This window comes from Schistocerca piceifrons, chromosome X (genome assembly GCF_021461385.2).
Source record: "Schistocerca piceifrons isolate TAMUIC-IGC-003096 chromosome X, iqSchPice1.1, whole genome shotgun sequence".
Classification (NCBI taxonomy): Eukaryota; Metazoa; Arthropoda; class Insecta; order Orthoptera; family Acrididae; genus Schistocerca; species Schistocerca piceifrons.
The window spans coordinates 345373062-345396004 of NC_060149.1; the positions used below are offsets into that span (position 1 = coordinate 345373062).

At 44.8% G+C, this 22943-nt stretch overlaps 1 protein-coding gene across 1 annotated transcript in view; it reads right to left on the reverse strand.

Moving 5' to 3' along the window:
• The window catches only part of LOC124721780 (potassium voltage-gated channel subfamily H member 2), an 887059-nt gene that overhangs the window by 170180 nt on the left and 693936 nt on the right, over nucleotides 1-22943 (reverse strand). The window contains exon 10 of the mRNA XM_047246894.1: nucleotides 16355-16497. Coding sequence (XP_047102850.1) covers nucleotides 16355-16497 — 143 coding nt within the window. The remainder of the gene's footprint in view (nucleotides 1-16354; nucleotides 16498-22943) is intronic.

Sequence of the window (22943 nt, forward strand, 5' to 3'; positions counted from 1 at the left end):
AGCCATTCAGCAACACACTAAAATCTCCACCCTAAAAGCACTAGGGTGGAGGACACAGAGGGACAAAGGACATGCACTAAAACTTAGATCAAATCATAAAACCCACCCTCATGAGTAAGATGTAAAAGTAAAGCTCCTGTTGAGGCATTGTCACCCAACACTGAAGGTAAGGTGCTGGAAAGGTTAAAAGTCTGCTGCAGAGCAGCTAAAAGTGGGCAGTCCAGCAAGAGGTGGATGACCATCATTTGTGAGTCACAGTGACACCGAGGTGGGTCATTGTGACAGAGGAGGTAACCATGTATTAGCCACGTATGCCCAATGCAGAGCTGGCGGAGGACAACTGATTCCCTGCGAGAAGACCACATGGAAAACTTCCACACATTCATAGCCTTCTTAAAGACATGCAGTTTTTTGTACATACTGTTATGCCATATCATGTCCGAAAGCCAAAGAAAAAACTGTGGCATAAGACAGAACGCAGGTCAGTTTCGGAGATGGCCATCTCCAGAAGCAGTTTCAGCATAGCCTGATGGTGAGCCTGTTGGCAAGTTCATTGCCTGGGATTCTGACGTGTTCTGGGGTCCACAAAAACACCACTGAATGATGGGACCATTCCAGATCGTAGATGGACACCTGAATGGATGCTACCAAAGGATGGTGAGGATAGCACTGGTCAATAATTTGTAGGTTGCTCAAGGAGTCAGTACACAGGAGAAATGACTCACCAGGGCATGAGCAGATGTGCTCAAGAGCACAAGATATGGCCACCAGTGCTGCAGTGAGAAAACTGCAGTCATCTGGCAAGGAGTGCTGTTCCATATGTCCATGAACATACACAAAGCCGATGTGAACATCAGCCATCGAGCTGTCAGTGTAAACCACTTCATGGTTCCGGTACGTGTCCAGAATTGAGAGGAAGTGATAGCGGAGAACTGCAAGGTTACTGGAGTCCTTAGGGCCATGCAAAAGGTCCAGTAGACTCTGCGGCCTAGGTGTACACCATTGAGTTGTATGTGAATGAACCTAGAGGAGAGGTGGTAACGGGAAGGACTCCAATTCAGACAGAAGTGACTGGATGTGAACCAAAATCATAAGCCACTGGGCCACTGATGCAGGAAATGAACTGCCGTGGTTGGGAAAAGGAGATGGTAATTCGGATATGCAGGAGAACTATGAATGTGATCAATGTAACTGGCAAGCAGTTGTGCACACCTAGCCTTCAATGGAGGTACTCTGGCCTGCACCAGGACTATGGTCACCTGACTTGTTCAAAAAGCTCCCGATGCTAGGCAAATGCCACAGTGGTGCACTGGGTCAAGTAAACGCAATGATGAGGGCACTGCCAAACGATAAACCAGACTCCCATAGCCAAGGCGGGATTGAACAAGGGCTCTGTAAAGCTTCAGCAGCGTAGAGCTCTCTGCACCCCAGCTCTGGTGTTGCTCAGGCAACAGAGGGCATTGAGGTGGTACCAGCACTTCCACTTAAGCTGACCAAGGTAAGGTAGCCAAGTCAATTGGGTGTAAAAAACCAGTCCTAAGAATCAATATGTCTCCACTACAGCGAGTGGATCATCATGAAGGTAAAGTTCTGGCTCTGGATGAATGGTGTGACACCGACAGAAATGCATGACATACAACTTCGCAGCTGAAAACTGAAAGCTGTGGGCTACAGACCATGACTGCACTTTGTGAATGGCTAAGTGTAGGTGCCACTCAGCAACACCAGTACTGGAGGAGCAGTACGAAAAGCAGAAGTTATCGGCATACAGAGAAGGTGAGACGGATGGCCTTACAGCTGCTGCTAGGCCGTTAATGGCCACTAAAAATAGAGATACACTAAATACGGAGCCCTGTGGAATGCCATTCTCCTGAACATGGGGGGAACTATGGGAGGCACTGACTTGGACATGGAAAGTATGGAGCGACTGGAAGTTTTGGATAAAAATTGGGAGTGGGTCCCAGAGACCCCACTCATAAAATGTGGCATGGATATGATTTCACCAGGTAGTGTTGTATGCTTTACGTAAGTCAAAAAAGGTGGCAACCAGACGTTGGCATCTGGAAAAGGCTGTTCAGATGACAGACTTGAGGGACACAAGATTATCAGTGGTAGAGCAACCCTGGCAGAAGCCGCACTGACATGGAGCCAGTAGGTCACGTTACTCCAAGACTCAACCCAAACAAAGACACACCATACATTCCAGCAGCTTACAAAGAAAGTTGATGAGGCTGATGGGCTGGTAGCTATCCACATCGAGTGGGTTTTGACTGGGTTTGAACACTGGAATGATGGTGCTCTCCCACCATTGCGATGGAAAGATGCCATCACTCCAGATACGGTTGAAGGTGACAAGGTTAGTTGGTGTGGGGTATAAAGGGTGTAAACTACAGGGTCATCAGTCCCTTTTTCCTGTTGCAAACAATTCTCTAGATAAAACAACACCCAAAGTATGTTTGAGAAAGAAAAAGGGGGAAAGGAATGGGGAACCACACCTAAAAAGAAAACGAATGGAATGAACAAAAAACAAGGAAAACATACACCGCAAGGAAAAGTAGAAGAAGGTATTAAAACCATAGGGTAGATGATCTGAGCTGGCTGATCACAAGAATAAAAGAGGATGAGCCAGCCACTCTGCAACACATTAAAATGTCCGACCCAAAAAGACAAGGCGAGAGGAACACATGTAGAGAAAAGATGAACACAAAGACAAACAAAGGCAAAGAAAGGGTGACAGAGTTAAAATGAAGGGAGGGTGGAGACCTCAGAGAGAAGGTCATATGCCCACCCTTAGATGGTATGATACACCCTCACGAATAACACCTAAAATTAAATCTGCTGCTGAGGTGTCATTGCCCAACACCAAAGGTAGGATGCTGGGAAGGTTAAAAGTCCACTTCAGAGCGGCTAAAATTTGGCAGTCCAGCAAGATGTGGATGACAGTTAGAAGGGAGCCACAGTAACACCAAGGTGGGTTCTTGCGACAGAGGAGGTGACCATGCGTTAGCCATGTATGGCCAATGCAGAACTGGCAAAAGACAACAGATTCCCTGAGAGTGGCTCGCATGGGTGACCGCTACACATTCGTCATCTCTTTGATAGCACAGAGTTTATTTGGTGTACTCAGGGTGTGCCATTCAGTATCCCAGATTGAAAAAACTTTGTGGCAAAAGACTGCTCACAAATTGGTCTCCGGTAGGCCAATCTCCAGAGGTGGTTTACTGGTGGCCTGTTTGGTCAGATGGTCAGCAAGTTCATTGCCCAGTGTCCTGACATGGCCTGGGGTCTAAATGAAGGTTGCTGGGTGTCCACTGGAGTCTCTGTCTACAAAACTTTCAAGTCCTGGAACATTAGGTACTCCAGTACAACCTTGTACAATGGCAACTGTAAGCCAACCATTACCATGAGTAAATGTATCGTTAATATCAATGCTAAAATTAAGTCTACATCCACAGAATACACATGGTCCATCGACAAGTGCAGTGGCAGCAGTATTCTTCACAGTATTCCTCTTCTTGTCAGCGGCAGATGTGGAGAATTCAATGTTCTCAATTATTTTATAAATTGTGTGTCTGGAACGACGACGATATCTTCTGTATGGCATCTTGTCAGCATTCAATGCAGTTGCCTGTGCAGCAGCGGCAGCGCGAGTGATTCGCTTCGCGGTGCTCGCTCGCTTTTATAGAAGCGCGATAGCGCGTGACCTTGATTCGGACTTAGAATATTTCACACTGCCAGCGGCGCGTTATCCTGGACGGGAGCACTAGCTGTACTAGGTGCTCCCGTCCGCTGTGCGCTAAGTCCGCCGCTGGCGCGCTGCCAAGATGGCGTCAGACGGCCTTTGTAGACAGAGACTCCTGGATTAACAGTACCAAAGGATGCCTATGGAAGTACTAGTCGAGAGCTTGCAGGCTGCTTAAGGAGTCACTACAAATGACAAAGGACTCACCAGGGCAGGAGTGGATATCATCAAGAGCGTGATAGAGGGCAACCAACTCTGCAGTGGAAATGCTACAGCCATCCAGCAAGGAGTGTTGTTCAGTATGGCCAATGTGAGCATAAGCATAGCCAACAAGACTGTCAACCAGGGATTCGTCAGTATAGATTACTTCTGAGTCCTCAAACTGGCCAAGAAGAGAGATAAAATGCTGACAGAGGGCATCAGGTGGAACTGAGCCTTTGGGGCCTTGCAATAGGTCCAGCTGAAGCTGTGGCTGAGGTATGGACCATGGAGGACTACAGAAGGGGGCCTGCAGGAAAGGTAGTAAGGGGGAAGTGCCGAGTTCATGAAGAAGTGACCTGATTTGGATGATGAAGGAAAGCCCGGTTCTAGGCCGCAATTGCAAGAGATGGACCACCGTGATAATTTGGATGGCGAGGTGAACTATGTATGTGGGTGATATAATTTGCGAGCAATAGTTGCTGCCAGAGCCACAGTGGAGGAATGCCAGCTTCTCCAAGTAGGCTGTTCACAGGGCTAGATCGGAAGGCACCTGTCAAAAGGCGAACTCCACAGTGGTGGATGGGGTCTAGTAGACTCAGTGTAGAGGGGGCTGCCAAACCATATACCACACTCCCATAATCAATTAGGGACTGTATGAGGGCTTGGTACAGCTGCAGCAGTGTTTGATGATCAGCACCCCAGTTGGTGTGGCTCAGGCATTGAATGGGATTAAGGTGCCACCAGCACTTGTCCTTAAGCTGACAAAGATTGGAAAGCCAACTTAAGCAGGTGTCAAAGACCAGTCCCAGAAAGTGGTAAGTCTCTGCTACATCTAGTAGTTGGTCATCAAGGTAAAGTTCTGGATTGGGGTGGACGGTACGATGATGACAGAAGTTCATCATGCAAGTTTTGGCCGCTGAAAACTGAAAGCCATGAGTGAGGGACCACAACTGCACCTTCTGTATAGCTCCCTGCAGATGGCATTCAGCTGCCATAGTAGAAGAGGAGCAGAAGGAAATTAAAAAGTCATCATCATATAGGAGGGGAGATACTGATGATCCTACTGCTAATGCGAGACCATTGACGGCAATTGAAAAAAAAAGTGGGACACTCAGGACAGAGCCCTGCAGGCCCCCATTCCCTTGTATATAGGATGCACTATGGGAAGCACCAATGCGAACTCTGAAAGTGCAATGTGACAAAATGTTCTGTATAAAAATCCAGAGTGGGCTCCAAAGACCCCACTCATGCAGAGTAGCAAGGATGTGGTATTGCCAAGTGGTATCGTAGGCCTTCGTGAGATCGAAAAAGACGGCAATGAGGTGTTGTCACCGGGAAAAGGCTGATCGAATGGCAGACTCCAGGTACAGCAAGTTGTCGATGGTGGAGTGTCCTTGGTGAAAACTGCCCTGGGACGGAGCCAGCAGGTCCTGAGACTCAAGGATCCAACACAACCGCCGGCTCACCGTACATTCAAGCAGCTTGAACAGAATGTTGGTGAGGCTGATGGGATGATAGCTGTCAACATCTAGTGGGTTCTTCCCAGGCTTGAGGACTGGAATGATTATACTTTCCTGCCAATGTGATGGGAATTTGACATTGCTCCAAATGTGGTTGGAGACAGCAAGGAGGTGGCGTTGGGAACCCTCTGACAGATGTCTTAGCATTTGTGAATGGATGCAATCTGGGCTAGGGGATGTGTCAGGACAGTCGGCAAGGGCACTGAGAAATTCCCAATCACTGAAGGGAGCATTATAAGGCTCAGGGTGGCATGGAGCAAAAGGAAGGTGGTGTTGCTCCACCATCTGTTTCAGGAGATGAAAGGTGGGCTGGTAATTCTCTGATGCAGAGATGTGAGCATAATGCTCAGCAAGATGCTCTGCAATTACATCAGGATTGGCAGATACAGCTCCATTTTTGGAAATTACAGGTACACCTGCTGGGTTCTGATAGCCGTAAAGTTGGTAGAGCTTGATCCGAACCTAGGAGGGGGAGGTTTGTGTGCCAATAGTGTAGACATAGCGTTCTCAACACTGCTGCTTCCTTCGTCTGAGGAGGAGGTGAACCTGCACTCAGAGCCGTTTGAAGGCAATAAGATTCTCCAGAGAGGGGTGGCGCTTATGACATTGGAGGGACCACCTATGGCCTCTAATGGCCGCAGCGATTTCCAGCAACCACCAAGGCACTGACTTCCATTGGGGGCAACTGGAGGAACGAGGGACTACAGATTCGGCTGTGGCAACAATGGTATTAGTGACAACATGGATCACATCATCGATGGTGCCGTGCAACGGATACTCAATGTTGGTAATTGATGTGAAAGTGTTCCAGTCAGCCTTGGGAAGAACCCACCTGGCCAAGTGTCGAGATGAGGGATGCTGCGGTAGGGACAGGAAGAGTGGAAAGTGGTCACTACCACACAAGTCGTCATGTACTCTCCAATGGATAGATGGGAGAAGTCCAGGACTGCAAACCAAGAGATCAATGGCTGAATATGTGCCATGTGCCACACTGAAATATGTGGGGGCACCTGTACTTAGGAGGCAAAGGTCAAGGTGAGTTAGAAGGTCCTTGACATCTTTGCCACGGCCATTAACCTTGGCTCCACCCCACAAAGGGTTATGGACGTTAAAATCAGCCAGGAGGAGGAAAGGTGGGGGGAGTTGCGAAATGAGTGCAGCCAAAATGTGGGCTGGTGCTTCACCATCTGGAGAGAGGTAGACGTTAGACATGGTAGTTTCCTGTGATGTCCTCACCCTGACAGCTCCAGCTTCTAAAGGTGTTTGAAGGGCCATGGGTTCACTATAGACAGAGGCAAGGGTGAAAATACATACTCCACCTGACACTCTGTCACAGGCAGGACGGATTTTGTAGTACCCCCAGTACCTACGAAGGGCAGGGGTCTGCATTGCAGGAAACCAGGTCTCCTGTAGGACAATGCAAAGAGCATGTGTACTGCTTAAAAGTTGATGTAACTCAGCCAGGTGGGAGAAAAAACCGCCACAGTTCCACTGGAGAATGATGCTTTCTGTTGTCTGGGGTGGCATAGAATGACCAAGAAGGCAAATGAGGTCTCAGCATCACCTGCCGCCACTGATTGAGTGTTGGCCTCCATTACCATAGCAACTGAGGCATCAGCAAGAGCTAGATCCTCAGGGGATGCCAGAATCTCCACCTCATCCTCGGACGCAGAGCCATGGGGGAGTGAGTGCTGGTGCAGGGGGCATTGGAGGCTACAGTTTCTTGGTGAACTTTTTCTTTGAAGTTTTCATCTCTCGCTGCTCCCTAGGGGCTTGCTGGGAGGGGTACTCGGAAGTAGCTTCAGGGACAGAGGAAGACCGTGAATCCCTTTGACCAATGTCCCTGGCATTTTGGGGGGTGATGCTCCCAAGGCAGAAGCTTTGTGAGCAACAGAAGACGACATGCCCACAGCCAACTGGACAGGAGGAGGGAGATGGGTGGCCCTGATGGCCCACTGGAGCAACCTTAGATGATGAGTGCAACGGTGCCATCGATGGCGACACCATCACAGCAGCAGCATAAGGAGATAGCATGGGAACAGGGTTTAGTCTTTTCTATTTGAGTTTAGCCTCACAATAAGATAGCATGTCTGGTGCACATAGAGTATTTGGATGCAGAGAACGTCTACAGTTTCTACATGTGTTGCTGGAAGGGCACTGGGAGGACATGTGCCTGAATTTCCAGCAATGGAAGCACCGCATAGGGGAAGGGACATAGTGTTTGACGTCACATTGATACACCATCACCTTGACCTTTTCAGGTAATGAATCACCCTCAAAGGTGAAGATGAAGGCCCCAGTGGCAACTCTATTGTCTTTGGGTCCCCTGTAAATGTGCAAGAAGAAAAGGACATGTAGCTTGTCTTCAGACTGTAACAGGAGGTCGTGATGAAAAATGGTTCCTTGGACCATATTGAGGCTTTTGTGGGGAGTAAGTGAAAGAAGAATATCACCCAGCTTGTCACAGGTGTGTAATACCCAGGACTGGGTTGGGGGTGCTGTCTGAATCAAAATCGATGCATTGCACCTTTTGGACAGCGCTGTCACTTTCCCAAATGTATCCTCTAGGTGCTCAACAAAAGACAGAGGCTTCATTTCCAGAAAGGCGTAGTGATCAGTTCTGCTGCAAGCTAAGTAACATGGCGAATAGGGATGCTGTCATTCTGAAGCCCTACGTTCTTCCCAAGGTGTTGCTAGGGAGGGGAACGATTTAGGGTGATACCTGTCAGTGTTGTGATCAACCTTTCCTTTCTTAGAGACTGCTGGGGCCATTTGATCCCCAGAAAAAGACAACTTGGTCCATTTCATTGCGGGTTATCGGCCCTGATGCCACCCACTTCGATCAAAGGCTCTCCTGACGGGCACCACCCAGTCACAGCAAAGGCAACCTGGTATGATGGCCGTTGCTGGGAGTCCAGATGCCGCATGAAGATGGGCATCTACTCCTTGGCATACGTGGGAAGTTTACAGCTCAGGCATCAGCAGTGTGATCCCTGTGTTGTCAGGGGCCTACCACCAAATGGGTACATGACAGCCCCACCACAACAGGCTGGCTACCATGCTGGACAATGGGAGCCGAGGAATCCCATATTGTCATGGGACGAAAGAGGACAGGAGACAACGAAAGAAGATGACATACCCCAGAAAGTGCTCTTGCCGAAATAGTTGAATAGCAGGTGGAGATGCAAAGCCATGACAAGAGGTTAAGGATATTGAATCTAAGGGCACTATGGATTACTCATGCACCAGGTAAGGCATTCTTCCCCATATAACCCACACTTCTGTAGAATTTGGAAAGTGGCAGGTCAAACCAGAAAATGGGACCTGAACTTATAGGGCCAAAAAGTGAGAGACCGTTTAGTTGCCTCTTATGACAGGCAGGAATACCTTGCTTGGACCTATTCTAATCCCCAGACCCATGGCGGTGGTGGTGGTAGGGGGGGGGGGGGGGGGGAATTGATGACAAGGAGATGTCGCTTGTAGTCAGACAAAAGACATTTAATCATCTGACTGTGGATCTGATCTGAACCAGGAGGTGTGCCAGGCCAATGTGCAAGGGTGCTGAGGAGCTTCCACTCTGTAAATGGGGTGTTATAGGGTTCACTGTGGCATGTAGTGAATGAGAGGACTTTCCTTTCCATCTGCAGTTTGAGGGTGTGAAAGGCTGGGGGGTAGTTCTCTGACACAGAGACTCAAGCACAGTGCTCAGCAAAGTGCTCGGCAATCACGTTTGCGTCAGTAGATAACATGTCATTGATGTTAATGCAGGGACATGTGTTGGGGTTTGGTACCAAAAATGACGTATGATCTTCATCCAGACTTAGGAAGGTGACGTATGGCACCCAACGGTTGACACGTACCTCTTCCAACACTTCTGTTTCTGTTGTTTTATAAGCTGGCAAATGCAGGCACGGAGCTGCTTAAAGGCTATTAGATGCTCTAGGGAAGGGTGCCATTTACATCGCTGTAGAGCTTGTCGATGCTCTTTACTTGCCTCAGCGACTTCTGGTGGCCACCAAGGGACTGTCTTTTGCTGGGGGCACCCTAAAGAATGAGGGATCATGCTTCCCTCTGCAGAAACGATTTTTGTAGTGACCTGCTCAATGACAACATTGATGGCACCGTGTGGGGGAGATTCAGTGGTGACAGCAGAGGTGAAGGCTTCCCAGTCTGCTTTGTTTAAAGCCCATCTGGGTAGGTAACCATGGGCATGACGCCAGGGGATTGACAGAAAGATGGGGAAGTGGTCACTACCACACAAGTTATTGTGAGCTCTCCAGTGGACAGATGGGAGAAGGCCAGGACTGCAAACCGAAAGATCAATGGCTGAATATGTGCCATGTGCCACACTGAAATGTGAGGGAGCACCTGTATTTAAGAGGCAGAGGTCTAGTTGCGACAGTAAATTTTCAACCTCCCTACCTCGGCCAGTAAGCAGTAACCCACAAGGGGTTATATGCCCGTTAAAATCTTCCAAGAGTAGGAAAGGTTTAGGGAGTTGATGAATCAGTGCAGCCAATATGTTCAGGGGCACTGCACCATGTGGAGAAAGATATACATTGCAGACAGTTATTTCCTGTGTCATCCTTATTATGACAGCACAGTTTCAAGAGGGGGTTTGAAATGGCACAGGTTCACTACATTCTGAGTTCAGGACATAGACATAAACTCCACCTGGCACTCTATTATAGCCACTATGATTCCTGTAATATCCTTTACAGCCCCGGAGGGCAGGGGTCTGCATTGCCAGGAACCTGGTCTCTAGAAGAGCGTAGCATTCCAAAGGATTGGAAAAGAGCATAGGTCATCCCCATTTTCAAGAAAGGAAGTCGAACAGCTGTGGAGAACTATATACCAATATCTCTAACGTCAATCAGTTGTAGAATTTTGGAACACATATTATGTTCGAGTATAATGACTTTTCTGGAGACTAGAAATCTTCTCTGTAGGAATCAGCATGGATTTTGAAAAACACGGTCGTGTGAAACCCAGCTCGTGCTATTCGTCCACGAGACTCAGAGGGACATAGACACGGGTTCTCAGATAGATGCCATGTTTCTTGACTTCCGCAAGGTGTTCGATACAGTTCCCCACAGTCGTTTAATGAACAAAGTAAGAGCATATGGACTATCAGACCAATTGTGTGATTGGATTGAAGAGTTCCTAGATAACAGAACACAGCATTTCATTCTCAATGGAGCGAAGTCTTCCGAAGTAAGAGTGATTTCAGGTGTGCCGCCGGGGAATGTCGTAGGACCGTTGCTATTCACAATATACATAAATGACCTTGTGGATAATATCGGAAAAAAAGTTCACTGAGGCTTTTTGCGGATGATGCTGTGGTATATCGAGAGGTTGTAACAATGGAAAATTGTACTGAAGTGCAGGAGGATCTGCAACAAATTGATGCATGGTGCAGGGAATGGCGATTGAACCTCAATGTAGACAAGTGTAATGTGCTGCGAATACATACAAAGAAAGATCCCTTATCATTTAGCTACCATATAGCAGGTCAGCAACTGGAAGCAGTTAATTCCATAAATTATCTGGGAGTAGGCATTAGGAGTGATCTAAAATGGAATGATCATATAAAGTTGATCATCAGTAAAGCAGATGCCAGACTGAGATTCAGTGGAAGAATCCTAAGGAAATGCAATCTGAAAACAAAGGAAGTAGGTTACAGTACACTTGTTCGCCCACTGCTTGAATACTGCTCACCAGTGTGGGATCTGTACCAGATAGGGTTGATAGAAGAGATAGACAAGATCCAATGGAGAGCAGCGCACTTCATTACAGGATCATTCAGTAATCACGAAAGTGTTATGGAGATGATAGATAAACTCCAGTGGAGGAGTCTGCAGGAGAGACACTCAGTAGCTTGGTACGGGCTTTTGTTGAAGTTTCGAGAACATACCTTCACCGAGGAGTCAAGCAATATATTGCTCCCTCCTATGTATATCTCGCGAAGAGACCATGAGGATAAAATCAGAGAGATTAGAGCCCACACGGAGGCATACTGAAAATCCTTCTTTCCACGAACAGTACGAGACTGGAATAGAAGGGAGAACCGATAGAGGTACTCAAGGTATCCTCTGCCACACACCGTCAGGTGGCATGCGGAGTATGGATGTAGATGTAGATGCAGAAAGCAAGTGTAAAGCTTAACAGTTGCCGTACCTCAGCCAGGTGGTGGAAAACGCAATTCCACTGGAGGATTATGTGATCATAAGACTGGGAAAGCATGAAAGACCCAACGAGACAGTCTACGCCTCAGGGTCCCCTGCTGCCACCAGATGAGTACCTGTGCAATTGACATCCATTGTGTATCAGAGCCCGGTGAGATCTATGTCCTCAGTGGATGCCAGAAACTCCACCTCATCCTCAGACAGAGAGCTTGTAGGTAGTAGTAGTGTGGGTGCCACCGCAGTGCCTTGGCTCTTGGGGTCTTTTTCTTTTTAGGTTTCTCTCACTGCTCCTTAGGTTTGTTCGGCTGGGAGGGCTTCACTGATTCAGTGTCGTGGAGGTCCATGAAGCCCTATGATTGATATGGTTGCTTCAGCCACTGGCAGGTGTCAGCATTGCCACTGGTAGGAACCTAGGAAGGGAGTGACCCAAGGGATCCCTTCCTGGCGAGAGGAGCCAAATTAGACTTACGCTTCTCTACCTGAGAAGTGGGGACTGGCACCCCTGATCTGATGGTTGGGGAGGGGGGGGGGGGGGAGGGGGAGGTGTGTTGCTATTGAAGTAGGTTGTGCAGGAGAAACACAGAGGGAAGCCCCCCCTCCCATTACCAAGGAGGCAGGTGGAGCCTGACACCCCTGAGAGCCAACTGTATGCAGCGCAACAGAAGATGGTAGAACCATTGTTGTAGCGGCAGCAGAGGTTGACGTCACATGCACAGGATGTAGCCTCTCATATTTTCTCTTAGCCTCAGTGTAGGTAGGTCAGTCCAGGGTCTTGAGTTCCATTATTTTTCTTTCTTTCTGGAGAATCCTGCAGTCTGACAAGCAAGGCAAATGGTGCTCTCCACAGTTGACACAGATGGGAGACGGGGCACAGCGAATATTGGGATATGAAGGACGTCCACAATCCTGACAAGTGATGTTCGAAGTACAGCAGGATGATATATGGTCGCACCACATCAACGGAGTGATATATATATGGCTTTATGTCACAGCAGTAAGACCATCACCTTGACTTTCTTGGGTAATGTGTCACCCTTGAAGGCCAAGATGAAGGCACCAGTGGCAACCTGATTATCCCTTGGACCCCAGTGGACATGCCAGATGAAATGGACATCTCGTTGCCCTAAATTGGTGCGCAGCTCATTGTCAGACTGAAAAACAAGGTCCCTGTGAAATATGATACCATGGACCATATTTAAGCTCTTATGGAGTATGATGGAAACAGAAACATCCCCCACCTTGTCACAGGCGAGTAGTGCCTGTGACTGGGCAGAAGATGCTGTTTTGATCAAGACTGACCCTGATCACATTTTGGACAAGCCCTCCACCTCCCCAAACTTGTCCTCTAAATGCTCCACAAAAACTGAGGTTTCACTGACAAGAAAGATTTGCCATCAACTCTTGTACAAATGAGGTACCGGGTTGAATAAGCTTAACTGCTATCCTTAGTCTGGCATTCCTCCCATGGTATGACCAGGGAGGGGGGGAGGCTATGATTTGGAGTTGTATTTCTTAGCACAGAAGTTAGTCCTTGACCGCTTAGAGACTGCTGGTGTTTGACCACCAGCAAGAGATGACGTACTAAGCTTCATCTGCCCTGATGCCATCCACTCCGACTAGGGGCCCTCCTCATGGGTGCCACCCAGCTGCAGCAAAGGCCACCTGGCAGGATGGCCATTGCCGAGACTTCCTATGCCCAGGGTGACAGGCATCTACTCCTTGGCATACGTGGGGAGTTAATGGCACAGGCATCGGCAGAGCAATCCCTGTGTGGTCAGGGGGCTACAACCAAAAGGGTACATGGAGGCCCCACCACAATGGACTGGCTACCGTGCTGGATAACAGGTGCAAATGAGCTAAGAAGTCCATTATTATCAACAGCAAAGAAAGTGATACTGCACAGAGGATAGAGGCAAACACAGCCAGGAGAGTGACCTCACCCAACAGCTGGAGAACAAGCAGAACTGCAGATCCACATTGACGAACGATTGAAGAGGTCTCAGCACATGATGGACACTATGCACCATGTAAGGCACCCTTCCCCAGTTGGTTCGCTCTTCGGAAATTTTTTTTAAAAATTGAGGTGAAACCTTACAGGGGATCATCATACAAAGGCCAAAATGTGTGAGTCTCCTTTTAGTCACCTCTTATGACAGGCAGGAATACTTCGGGCCAATTCTAGCCCCCGGACCCGCAGGGGGCACAGGAGTAAGAGCCATAGGGTATCGAGAAGGGTGCAGAAGGAGCATAGAGTCTGACAAGGATATTGTGGAGATTGAGAGAGTGACAGAAAGCTATTCTAAGTGTAGTGGGCGAATTGTCAGATAGAATGGACTTCATTTCAGGGCATAATTTTAGGAAGCCATAGCCTTGTCAAAGTAGCTGATTAAAACATTCAATGTCAGGAGAATACTGAGTGACATGTGGTGTACACCTAAGTTGCTTTTTGGAGAGGTCAGCAGTACCAGGATTGAATGTGATGCACTGAGAAATCAGCTTTTGAATTAGGTTGGTGGGGTAACTCCATCCAGTGAAGGCTGAAGTGAGAATAGTGGTGTATTTCTGTAAACAGTCTGCATCTGAACAAATACATTTACCTTGAACACCAAGGCTGCAAGGGAGGAAACTTCTGATATGGAAAGTATGGCAACCATCAAAATGCAAGTACTATTGTTTGATTTAATTTGATGATGATTTTTTGGTTCACGGGGCTGCTTAACAGCATGGTTATCAGCACCCATACAAATTCCCAATGTTTTCACTGTCCAGTCTCACCATTTTCTGGAATGATGATGAAATGATTAGACAATAGAAACACCTAGTCTCTGGATGGAGAAAATCCCCAACCCAGCCAAGAATTTAACCCAGGACTCCATGATCGAGAGGCTGTAATGCTAGCCACTAGACTATGAGCTGCAGACACAGTTGTTTGTTAGGAAGTTTAATGTGAACAGAGGTGTACAGCTAACCTTTGGTGAGGATGAGATCAATGTCAAGAAAAGTGGCATGGGTTCAGAATAGGACCATATGAAATTTAATTGGGACAATGTATTTAGAGATACCAAGAATTTTAGCAGGTCAGCCTCACTATGAGTCTATAAGGCAACGATGTCATCAATGTACCTAAACCAAACCATGGACTGAAGGCTTATGGATCCTTGTTAAGTCCCCTCCAAGTGACACATGAAAAGATTGATAATTTGGTGGTAGTCATGCCAATGTAAAAGGCCAAGCAGCATTCATGTAACAGCTGCTATGCAATATGTGTCTTTTCACAGGTGGCTCTCCCTTTGATAGTCTATGTTTTCCTTGGATCCTCATCAGACTCTATGCTTCTATGCTCCCTCTGCACCTAACTCCCTACCCTCTGGCTCCTACCCCTGTGATCATCCCCACTGTAAGACTTCTATTATGCACCCTCTTACTAACACCTATGCCAGCCCATAACTGGCAAAACATATATTATCAAAGGGAGAGCCATCTGTGAAATGAGACAAGCTGTGTATCAGCTGTTACATAAACACTGTCCAGCCTTTTACATTGGAATAACTACCACCAAGTTATCAGTTAAGATAAATGGGCATGGGAAAAGGGTGTATACTGGTAACACACAAGATCCTGTTGCAGAACATGCTTTACAACATGACAGTCCTGACCCTGATGCCTGTTTAATCACATGTACCAGATACAAGTTCCTCAGAACTCCACAGGTGGGAACCAGCACTACAACATCTCCTTGATTCTCAACACCCACCTGGCCTTAATTTACATTAGTTTCCTCAGTCTTAGCATTTCTTCACAATAACTATTCCTCTCTTCAGCACCTTTTAGTTTTCTACATCTTTCATTTCTGACCTGTCTATTTTCCATTCCCCCCTTCCCACCCCTGTATCATACAATGCACTTATCTTTCTTATTAACTCATTAATGATGTTTTGGCAGTAATCTCTGACTTGTGTATTATCCTGTCTTCCACCTATAAGCTCTCACATTTTCAAATCTCACCTGTTGCAGTCCCCAACAATCAGTTTTTCCTTCTCATCCAATTCAGGAAGTCTGCCCTGATCTGGGGTTCTGTGTGACTTTTCCAAACTCCAACCCTTTTCCTAAACCTCAGCAGTCATTTTTCTTCATCCATCTTTCTTCCCCTTCAACTCTTCTGTCAGAAGAAGTAGCCACAGGTGCCAAAAGTTTGCAAACTTTTTAACACATTTCATATGTGTACTCGCCTGCTGGCACTTGGTGAGTGGATTTTTTATTTATCCAATTAACATTACATCTTTCCACTACATTGTATTTCCATTACATTTTACCTTGTCACTATATAGTATTTGATGGAAATAGAAACAATGTTAATTCTAAATTATTCAGTGTTTCCACTATGCAATCTGAAATTTAAAAAAAAAACTTAAATTAATCTTTTCTCATGCACCTACTACAAAGCACTGAATTTTTAAAACATCAGCCGTTACTGAATGTGCTCAATAAGATGTCAAAATATGATACACTGATAATTACCTAACAAGCTACACACAATACAGGGATTTCTTTGTAACATATCTTAGGTTGCTTTCCAAAAAACAAAAAAATGTTGAACTTTTCTTTTATGTTAAGGATGTATGTCTATTGGACAGATAAAAAAAATCATACTTTGTAAATTGCAAGGAATGTACAGAGGTTGAAATAAATAGCCATACAGTACTCACCTAAAATAGCCATTACAATATCATCCTTTAGTATTTCTATTGACCCTCTAGCAATGAAATATAGTGACGTCAAAACATCACCTTTATGTACAAGGGTATCCCCAGGAGGTGCATGAGTGGTCTTGAACTTCAAAGACAGAGCTCTGCAACATGTATTTCAGGTATTATTAAATGCAGAAGTATCATAGAAAAAGAGAAAGCTGAAGTACAAATTAAGGAATGTAACATACAAACAAAACTCACAAAATCATATCCCTGCAACATAAATTGACTGTTTTGTTTCTGCAGTGTGGTATCGCATCAAAGGATTGCCACTGGATTAAATAGTACATATACCATGTTTACTAAGTATTTTTTTAAGAATTTTCTTCTTGTACTACTGCAGATGGGTCTGGATGCCAATGAAAGAATTGGACCACAACAAGAGGTTTAATATTCTACACATGAAATGAATTTGCAGTTGCAAATAAGGGCTACCATCAGCTATAGAATGGGATGATGACAATGAAAATTTGTGCCAGACTGGCACACAAACCCAGATTTCCTGCTTATTGCAAGCAGTCACCTTATCACCTGGCTACCCCTGCACAACCCATGGTGTGACCTGAACTTCCGTATGTCATCAACCATGGGTCTATGGCCTGAACTCGTACATCCATTATGTATACTGCAGTACAGATCAGATGTTGTACTTGAAAGTCGCTTGCCCGGTATTGGTAGATAAATATGATATTACAGTGCCTGTGTTATTCTGATTATGATGCAAAGTTCTTTTGGACATGCATAATTGTCCAAAGGAAGAGGCACTGCAGCGACCACAGCCATTACAAATCACATCAAATGAATATAAATAATGGATGTACGAGTTCAGATCATAGACAAATGGTTGACAACATATGGACGTTTGGGCCTGGCCCTGGGTTGTGCACAGATATCTAAATGGTAAGGTGACCACTCATGATAAGTGGAAAATCCAGGTTCAAGTCCTAGTATGGCACAAATTTTCACTGTCGTCATTCAGTTCTACAGCTGATGGTTGTCCTTATCCGCAGTTGCAAATTCATTTGATGTGTTTCGTAATGGCTGTGGTCACTGCAGTGCCTGTTCCTTTGGACATGCATGTATGTCCAAAGGAACTTTGCATCATAATCAACATAACATAGGCACTGCAATATCAAATTTGAATACTCTTGTCTACTACTGTAAATACAATATCATATGCTATTTCCAGATCTATAGATCCTGTTGTTTTGGTAAACACTTAGGTTGTTTGTGATGGTTTGAGATTATAAATTCCTAGTGGTTGACAGCTCCTGGTTCTGGGTTTTATGTAAGCTCAACAGCTTTTCAATACTGATGGCAGTTGGGGAACATTTTTGTGCATACTTTTACACTTTATCTTTAGTATCTTAAATCCTATGAGTACATTTGTTGCAGGCTTTTATGAGAATTTAGGTGGTCTCTGCAACTATAATTCTCTCGAATAGGGTGAAAGTTACCAAACTTAAAGAACTCTTGATTTCATTCATTACACAGTCAGTTAATGTGGCATCTGCATCAAAAGTGTCATGTATCTCTGAATAAATTTACAGTAGTTTCCACACTTGTCATGCCACCAGAAAATATGCGTGGATTGCTGACTCAGATACAATGGTGATGAACAGTATCAATTATGGCATTTTAAAATCTTACTATTTAACCACACTATTTCATAAACTATAAAACATAGTTTTATAGTAATCAACAGACACACAAATAAGAAAGAAAATTATGCTAGCTTTCATAAAAAATCATTTTATGAGGTAGATTACTCACACAGACTGATGTGAGGGTTGTGTTGTGTGGGGTTGGTAGAGGGCAAAGGAGGTGGGAAGCAGGAGGAGGGGCTGGGGATGCATAGCCAGCAGCTCAGAGGGAGGCAGCAGGTATGCAGGATAGGAAGGCAAGAGGGTAGGGTGGCAGCTGCACAGGCTAAGCATGCAACACATTGGCACTGGAGCCTGTGAGTTTGTGAGATTCAGCATGAAGATGATGTGGAGGCATGAATTGGGAATGTGTAACAGGATGCCGATGGGAGGGCGCAAATCCAGGAACAGCTACTTGACACCTGTACTGTGGGATGGAGACAAGCTGACAGTGGGTCCATTATGCTCTGTGGAACATTTATGTGGACATCCACGGGTCCAGTGGAGCTTGTGCAAGACACCATAATGCCAATGGAGTATAGTATAGTAGTTGTAGACCCCGCAGACCCATTTGTGACAGTCATGTTTCCCAACGGGAATGGCATTTTTCAGTAAGATAATGCTCCATGTTACAAGGCCGGAAAGTGATGGAGTGGTTTGAGGAACACAGTGGAGAGTTCCAATTGATGTGCTGGCCTGCCAACTCACCAGATCTGAACCCAATCAAACACATCTGGGATGCGACTGAATGTTGTGGCAGAGCTCATCGTCCCCTTCCCAGAATTTACGGGAATTAGTTGAGTTGTGTGTGCAGATGTGGTGCCGATTCCCTCCAGTGACCTACCAAGGCCTCAATGTTTTCATGCTATGATGCATCACTGCTGTTATCTGTACCAAAGGTGAACATACTGGCTATTCGGAAGGTGGTCATAATGTTATGCCTGATCAGTGTATATTAATATGGACAGAAATTAAAAATTGGCTTATGTTGAACTCAGTTGTTGCAGAATATTTTCTCACTATTTAATAAGGTTATCATCCTTTATGTACAACAACATAGTATTACTGTTATTGTGTTGTATTGAAACCTAAGACTGATTTGATACAGCTCACCATGCTGGTCTGTCATGAGCAGACCTCTTCATCTCTTTATAACTAGTACAATCTACTTTAATTTGCAGTATACTGTACTCAAATTTTGGTCTCTCTCTCTCTCTACAATCTGAAACCCTCCACTGTTCCATCAGTTAACCAAATTGACAATACCTTGATGCCTCAGGACGTGATATATCAACTGACCCCTTCTTTTAGCCGAGTTGTGGAACAAATTTCTCTGTTCCCAATTTGTTCCTCATTAGTTTTTCAATCCAGCCATCTAATCTTTGGTATTTTTCTATAGTATCATGTGTGGAAAGCTTCCATACTGTTCTTGCCTGAACTGTTTATTGTAAACATTTCACTTCCATAAAAGGCTACAATTCATATTAACACCTTTAGAAAAAAACTTTGTAACATTTAAATTTAAATCTGAAGTCAATAAATTTCCCTTTTTCAGAAAGGATTTTTTTTATATTGCCTGTCTGCATTTTATATTTTCTCTACTTTGGCCATCATCAGTTGCTTTGCTATCCAAATAGCAAAACCCATCAAATGCTTTTAGTTCCTAACTCAAAGATATTAGCATAATCAGACTTACTTCCAATACACTGAATGTTTACTTTTGAAATTAACTGTATGGGTTTCTACAATGTTCAGTTTCAATCAGTTTCACTAGAACCAGTTTTCTTGGGTATCCAGTATGCTCACATTAGAGCTTGGAATCTTTTCTCCACTGCCATCTTTAATAAATATAGCAGTATCACCCGTATACAGAACTGATGTGGCTTGTACCAGTTTCTTCATACTTCTGTAAATAAATTGCCAGTATTTTGAATTGTGACTAATTAATCTGATAGTCTGTTAATATTCACACCTTCAGCACCTGCCTTCTTGGGAGTATGAAGTATTACATTCTGACAATATTATGAAAAGTATAGATTGCTACTCACCATATAGTGGAGACATTGAGTTGCAGATGCGCACAACAAAAAAGACTGTCAAACAAATAAGCTTTTGGCCAAAAAGGCCTTCATCGGGATTAGACTGACCACTCAAACAAACAAACAAAAAACACACACACACACACACACACACACACACACACACACACACACAAACACACAAACTCAGCTCAAAGATAAATTACCACAGTCTCTGGCTGCCAAGGGCAGACTGACCTCAGCAGCCAGAGACTGTCATCACATGTGTGTGAGCTGTGTCTGAGAGAGAGAGAGAGAGAGAGAGAGAGAGAGAGAGAGAGAGAGAGAGAGTTGTCTAATACTGCTTAAGGCCTTTCTGGCCAAAAGATTACCTGTTTAACAGTCTGTTGTGGCTATCTGCGACTCAGCATGTCCCCTATATGAAGATTGGCTGCCTATCCTTTTCATAATACTGCTATTATTCCATCCTGGATTTTCCACTGTTTAATTATTACATTCTTCTTTAAGTCTGAGGTTATTTCACCTGTTTCACATATCTTGAATACCATGTGGAACAGTTTTGTCATGGCTTGCTCTCCCAATGATCTCAATAAATGTGAGGGAATGTTATCTATTCCAGAGCCCTTGTTTCAACTTCATTCTTTCAGTGCTCTGTCAAATTATTTCCACAGTATCATATCTATCCCTTCAATTTGTCCATATCCTCTTCTCTTTCTATATTGTTGTTCCCAAGTTCATTTTCCTTGTAGAGACCAAAACTTCCTTCCACCTTTTAGCCCTCCAATCTTTACTTAGTACTGGTGTGCCATGTGAGCACTTGATATTCATAGAGGCGTTTCTTTTTTCTTCAAAGACCTCTATAACTTTCCTCATGTGGAATATATCTTTTCCCTAGTCATTCATGCTATTACAGTCTTGCATTTCCCATCTAGCCATCCCTACTTTGTCATTTTGGACTTTCTGTGAAACTCACTTTTTTAGATGTTTATGTTCCTTTTGGCCCACCTCTTTGGCTGCATTCTTATACTTTCTGCTCTCTTCAGTTAAATTCAGTATCTCATGCACTGTCCATGAATTTCTACTCAACCTTGTCTTTTTGCTTAATTAATCCTCTGTTGCTTTCATTATTTCATCTCTCAAAGCTACCCATTCATCTTCTATTGTATTCCTTTCCCAATTTTCTGTCAATCTCTGCCTGATGCTCCCTTTTAAAGTTTCAACAACATCTGGTTCTTTCAATTTATCCTTAGGGTCCAACCTTTCTAAGATATCTTTAGTTTGTAATTGAATACCAATAAATTAAACTATTGTGGGAATGAACTTATAACTAAATGATTAATTTACCCAATTTTAGAAACAGTTTAATAATTAAACCATAAAGTGGCTGTCATCAAAGACAAATCATAACAAAATAATGAGAAATAAAAGTTTATGTAAAGCAATAAATTTATGGCTAATTTCAATGAAAGAGTATGGTATAGTTGAAATAATGGTATATACTTACTCTTACTGTCATGCCTTGCATAACAGAACTAAACACAATACATGTAAAATGCTATACATACATGATGCACAGTTTGATAATTACTTAAGGTAAGAGGACCATTCAGACACCCAATGATCACTCATTGTCAACAACCACAAAATATGTAAATGTTACCTTGTGTTCATGTAACATGCCTAACCCCTGGACAGCTTCATAGCACATATTAGCAGTATCAATCTTTTCCAGGGTAATAGTTATAGTTATGATGATGTTGCTGGGATTGTTCAATCTTTACATATCTTTCTTATCAGAGTCTTAGAATCAGCCAGTAAAATCACACAATGGAAAATCCAGGATGGAATAATAACAGTATTATGAAAAGAATAGAGTGATACTCACCATATACTGGAGGTGCTGAATTGCAGACAGGCACAACAAAAACACAGCTTGACAAGTAAGCTTTCAGCCAAAATGCCTTCTTCTGAGTTAAGCAACATATACACAGATTCACACAAATGCAACTCACACACTCATGGCCACTCTCTCGGGTTAACAAGGCCAGATTCTGAGCAACAGTGCATGATGGGAGAAGCAGTGTGGTTTGCGGGGTTAAGGAGGAGGCAGTGGCACAGAGTGGAGGGACAGCAGTGTATGGCTGGGGGACGGTAAAGTGTGCTTGTAGGAGAATAGAGAGATTAGGTGGGGGCAGGGTAGGGCAACCAGGTGCAGTGGGAGGTTAGATGGAGGGCAAGGGGGGGGGGGGGGGGTTGAGGAATGGGAGAGAAGTGTAAAGACTGTGGGTGCATTGGTGGAACAGAAGGCTGTGTAGTGCTGGAATGGGAACAGCGAAGGTATAGGCACAGTAACTAACACAGGTTGAGGCCTTTGAAGGCATCACATACAAACAAATCTGGGATGTGGCAATGAGTACCCACATGGCACCATTCTATGTCAACCTATTCATGTGCCTTCTAGAGGAATCTTTCCTGAACATCCAGAATCCCAAACCCCTCACCTGATTCAGATTCATTGATGGCACCTTCATGATTTGGACTGACAGTGAGGACAATCTACCCACATTTATCTAGAATGTCAACACATTCTCCTCCATTTGGTTCACCTGGTCCTCCTCAACCCAACAAGCCACCTTCCTCGATTTGAGATACACCTCAAAGATATCTACACTGAAGAGCCAAGGAAACTGGTACACCTGCCTAATAATCATGTAGGGCCCCCGTGGGTATGTAGAAGTACCACAACACAACATGGTGTGGACTTGACTAATGTCTGAAGTAGTGCCAGATGTAATTGACACCATGAATCCTGCAGGTCTGTCCATAAATCTGTAAGAGTACGAGGGGGTGGAGATCTCTTTGGAA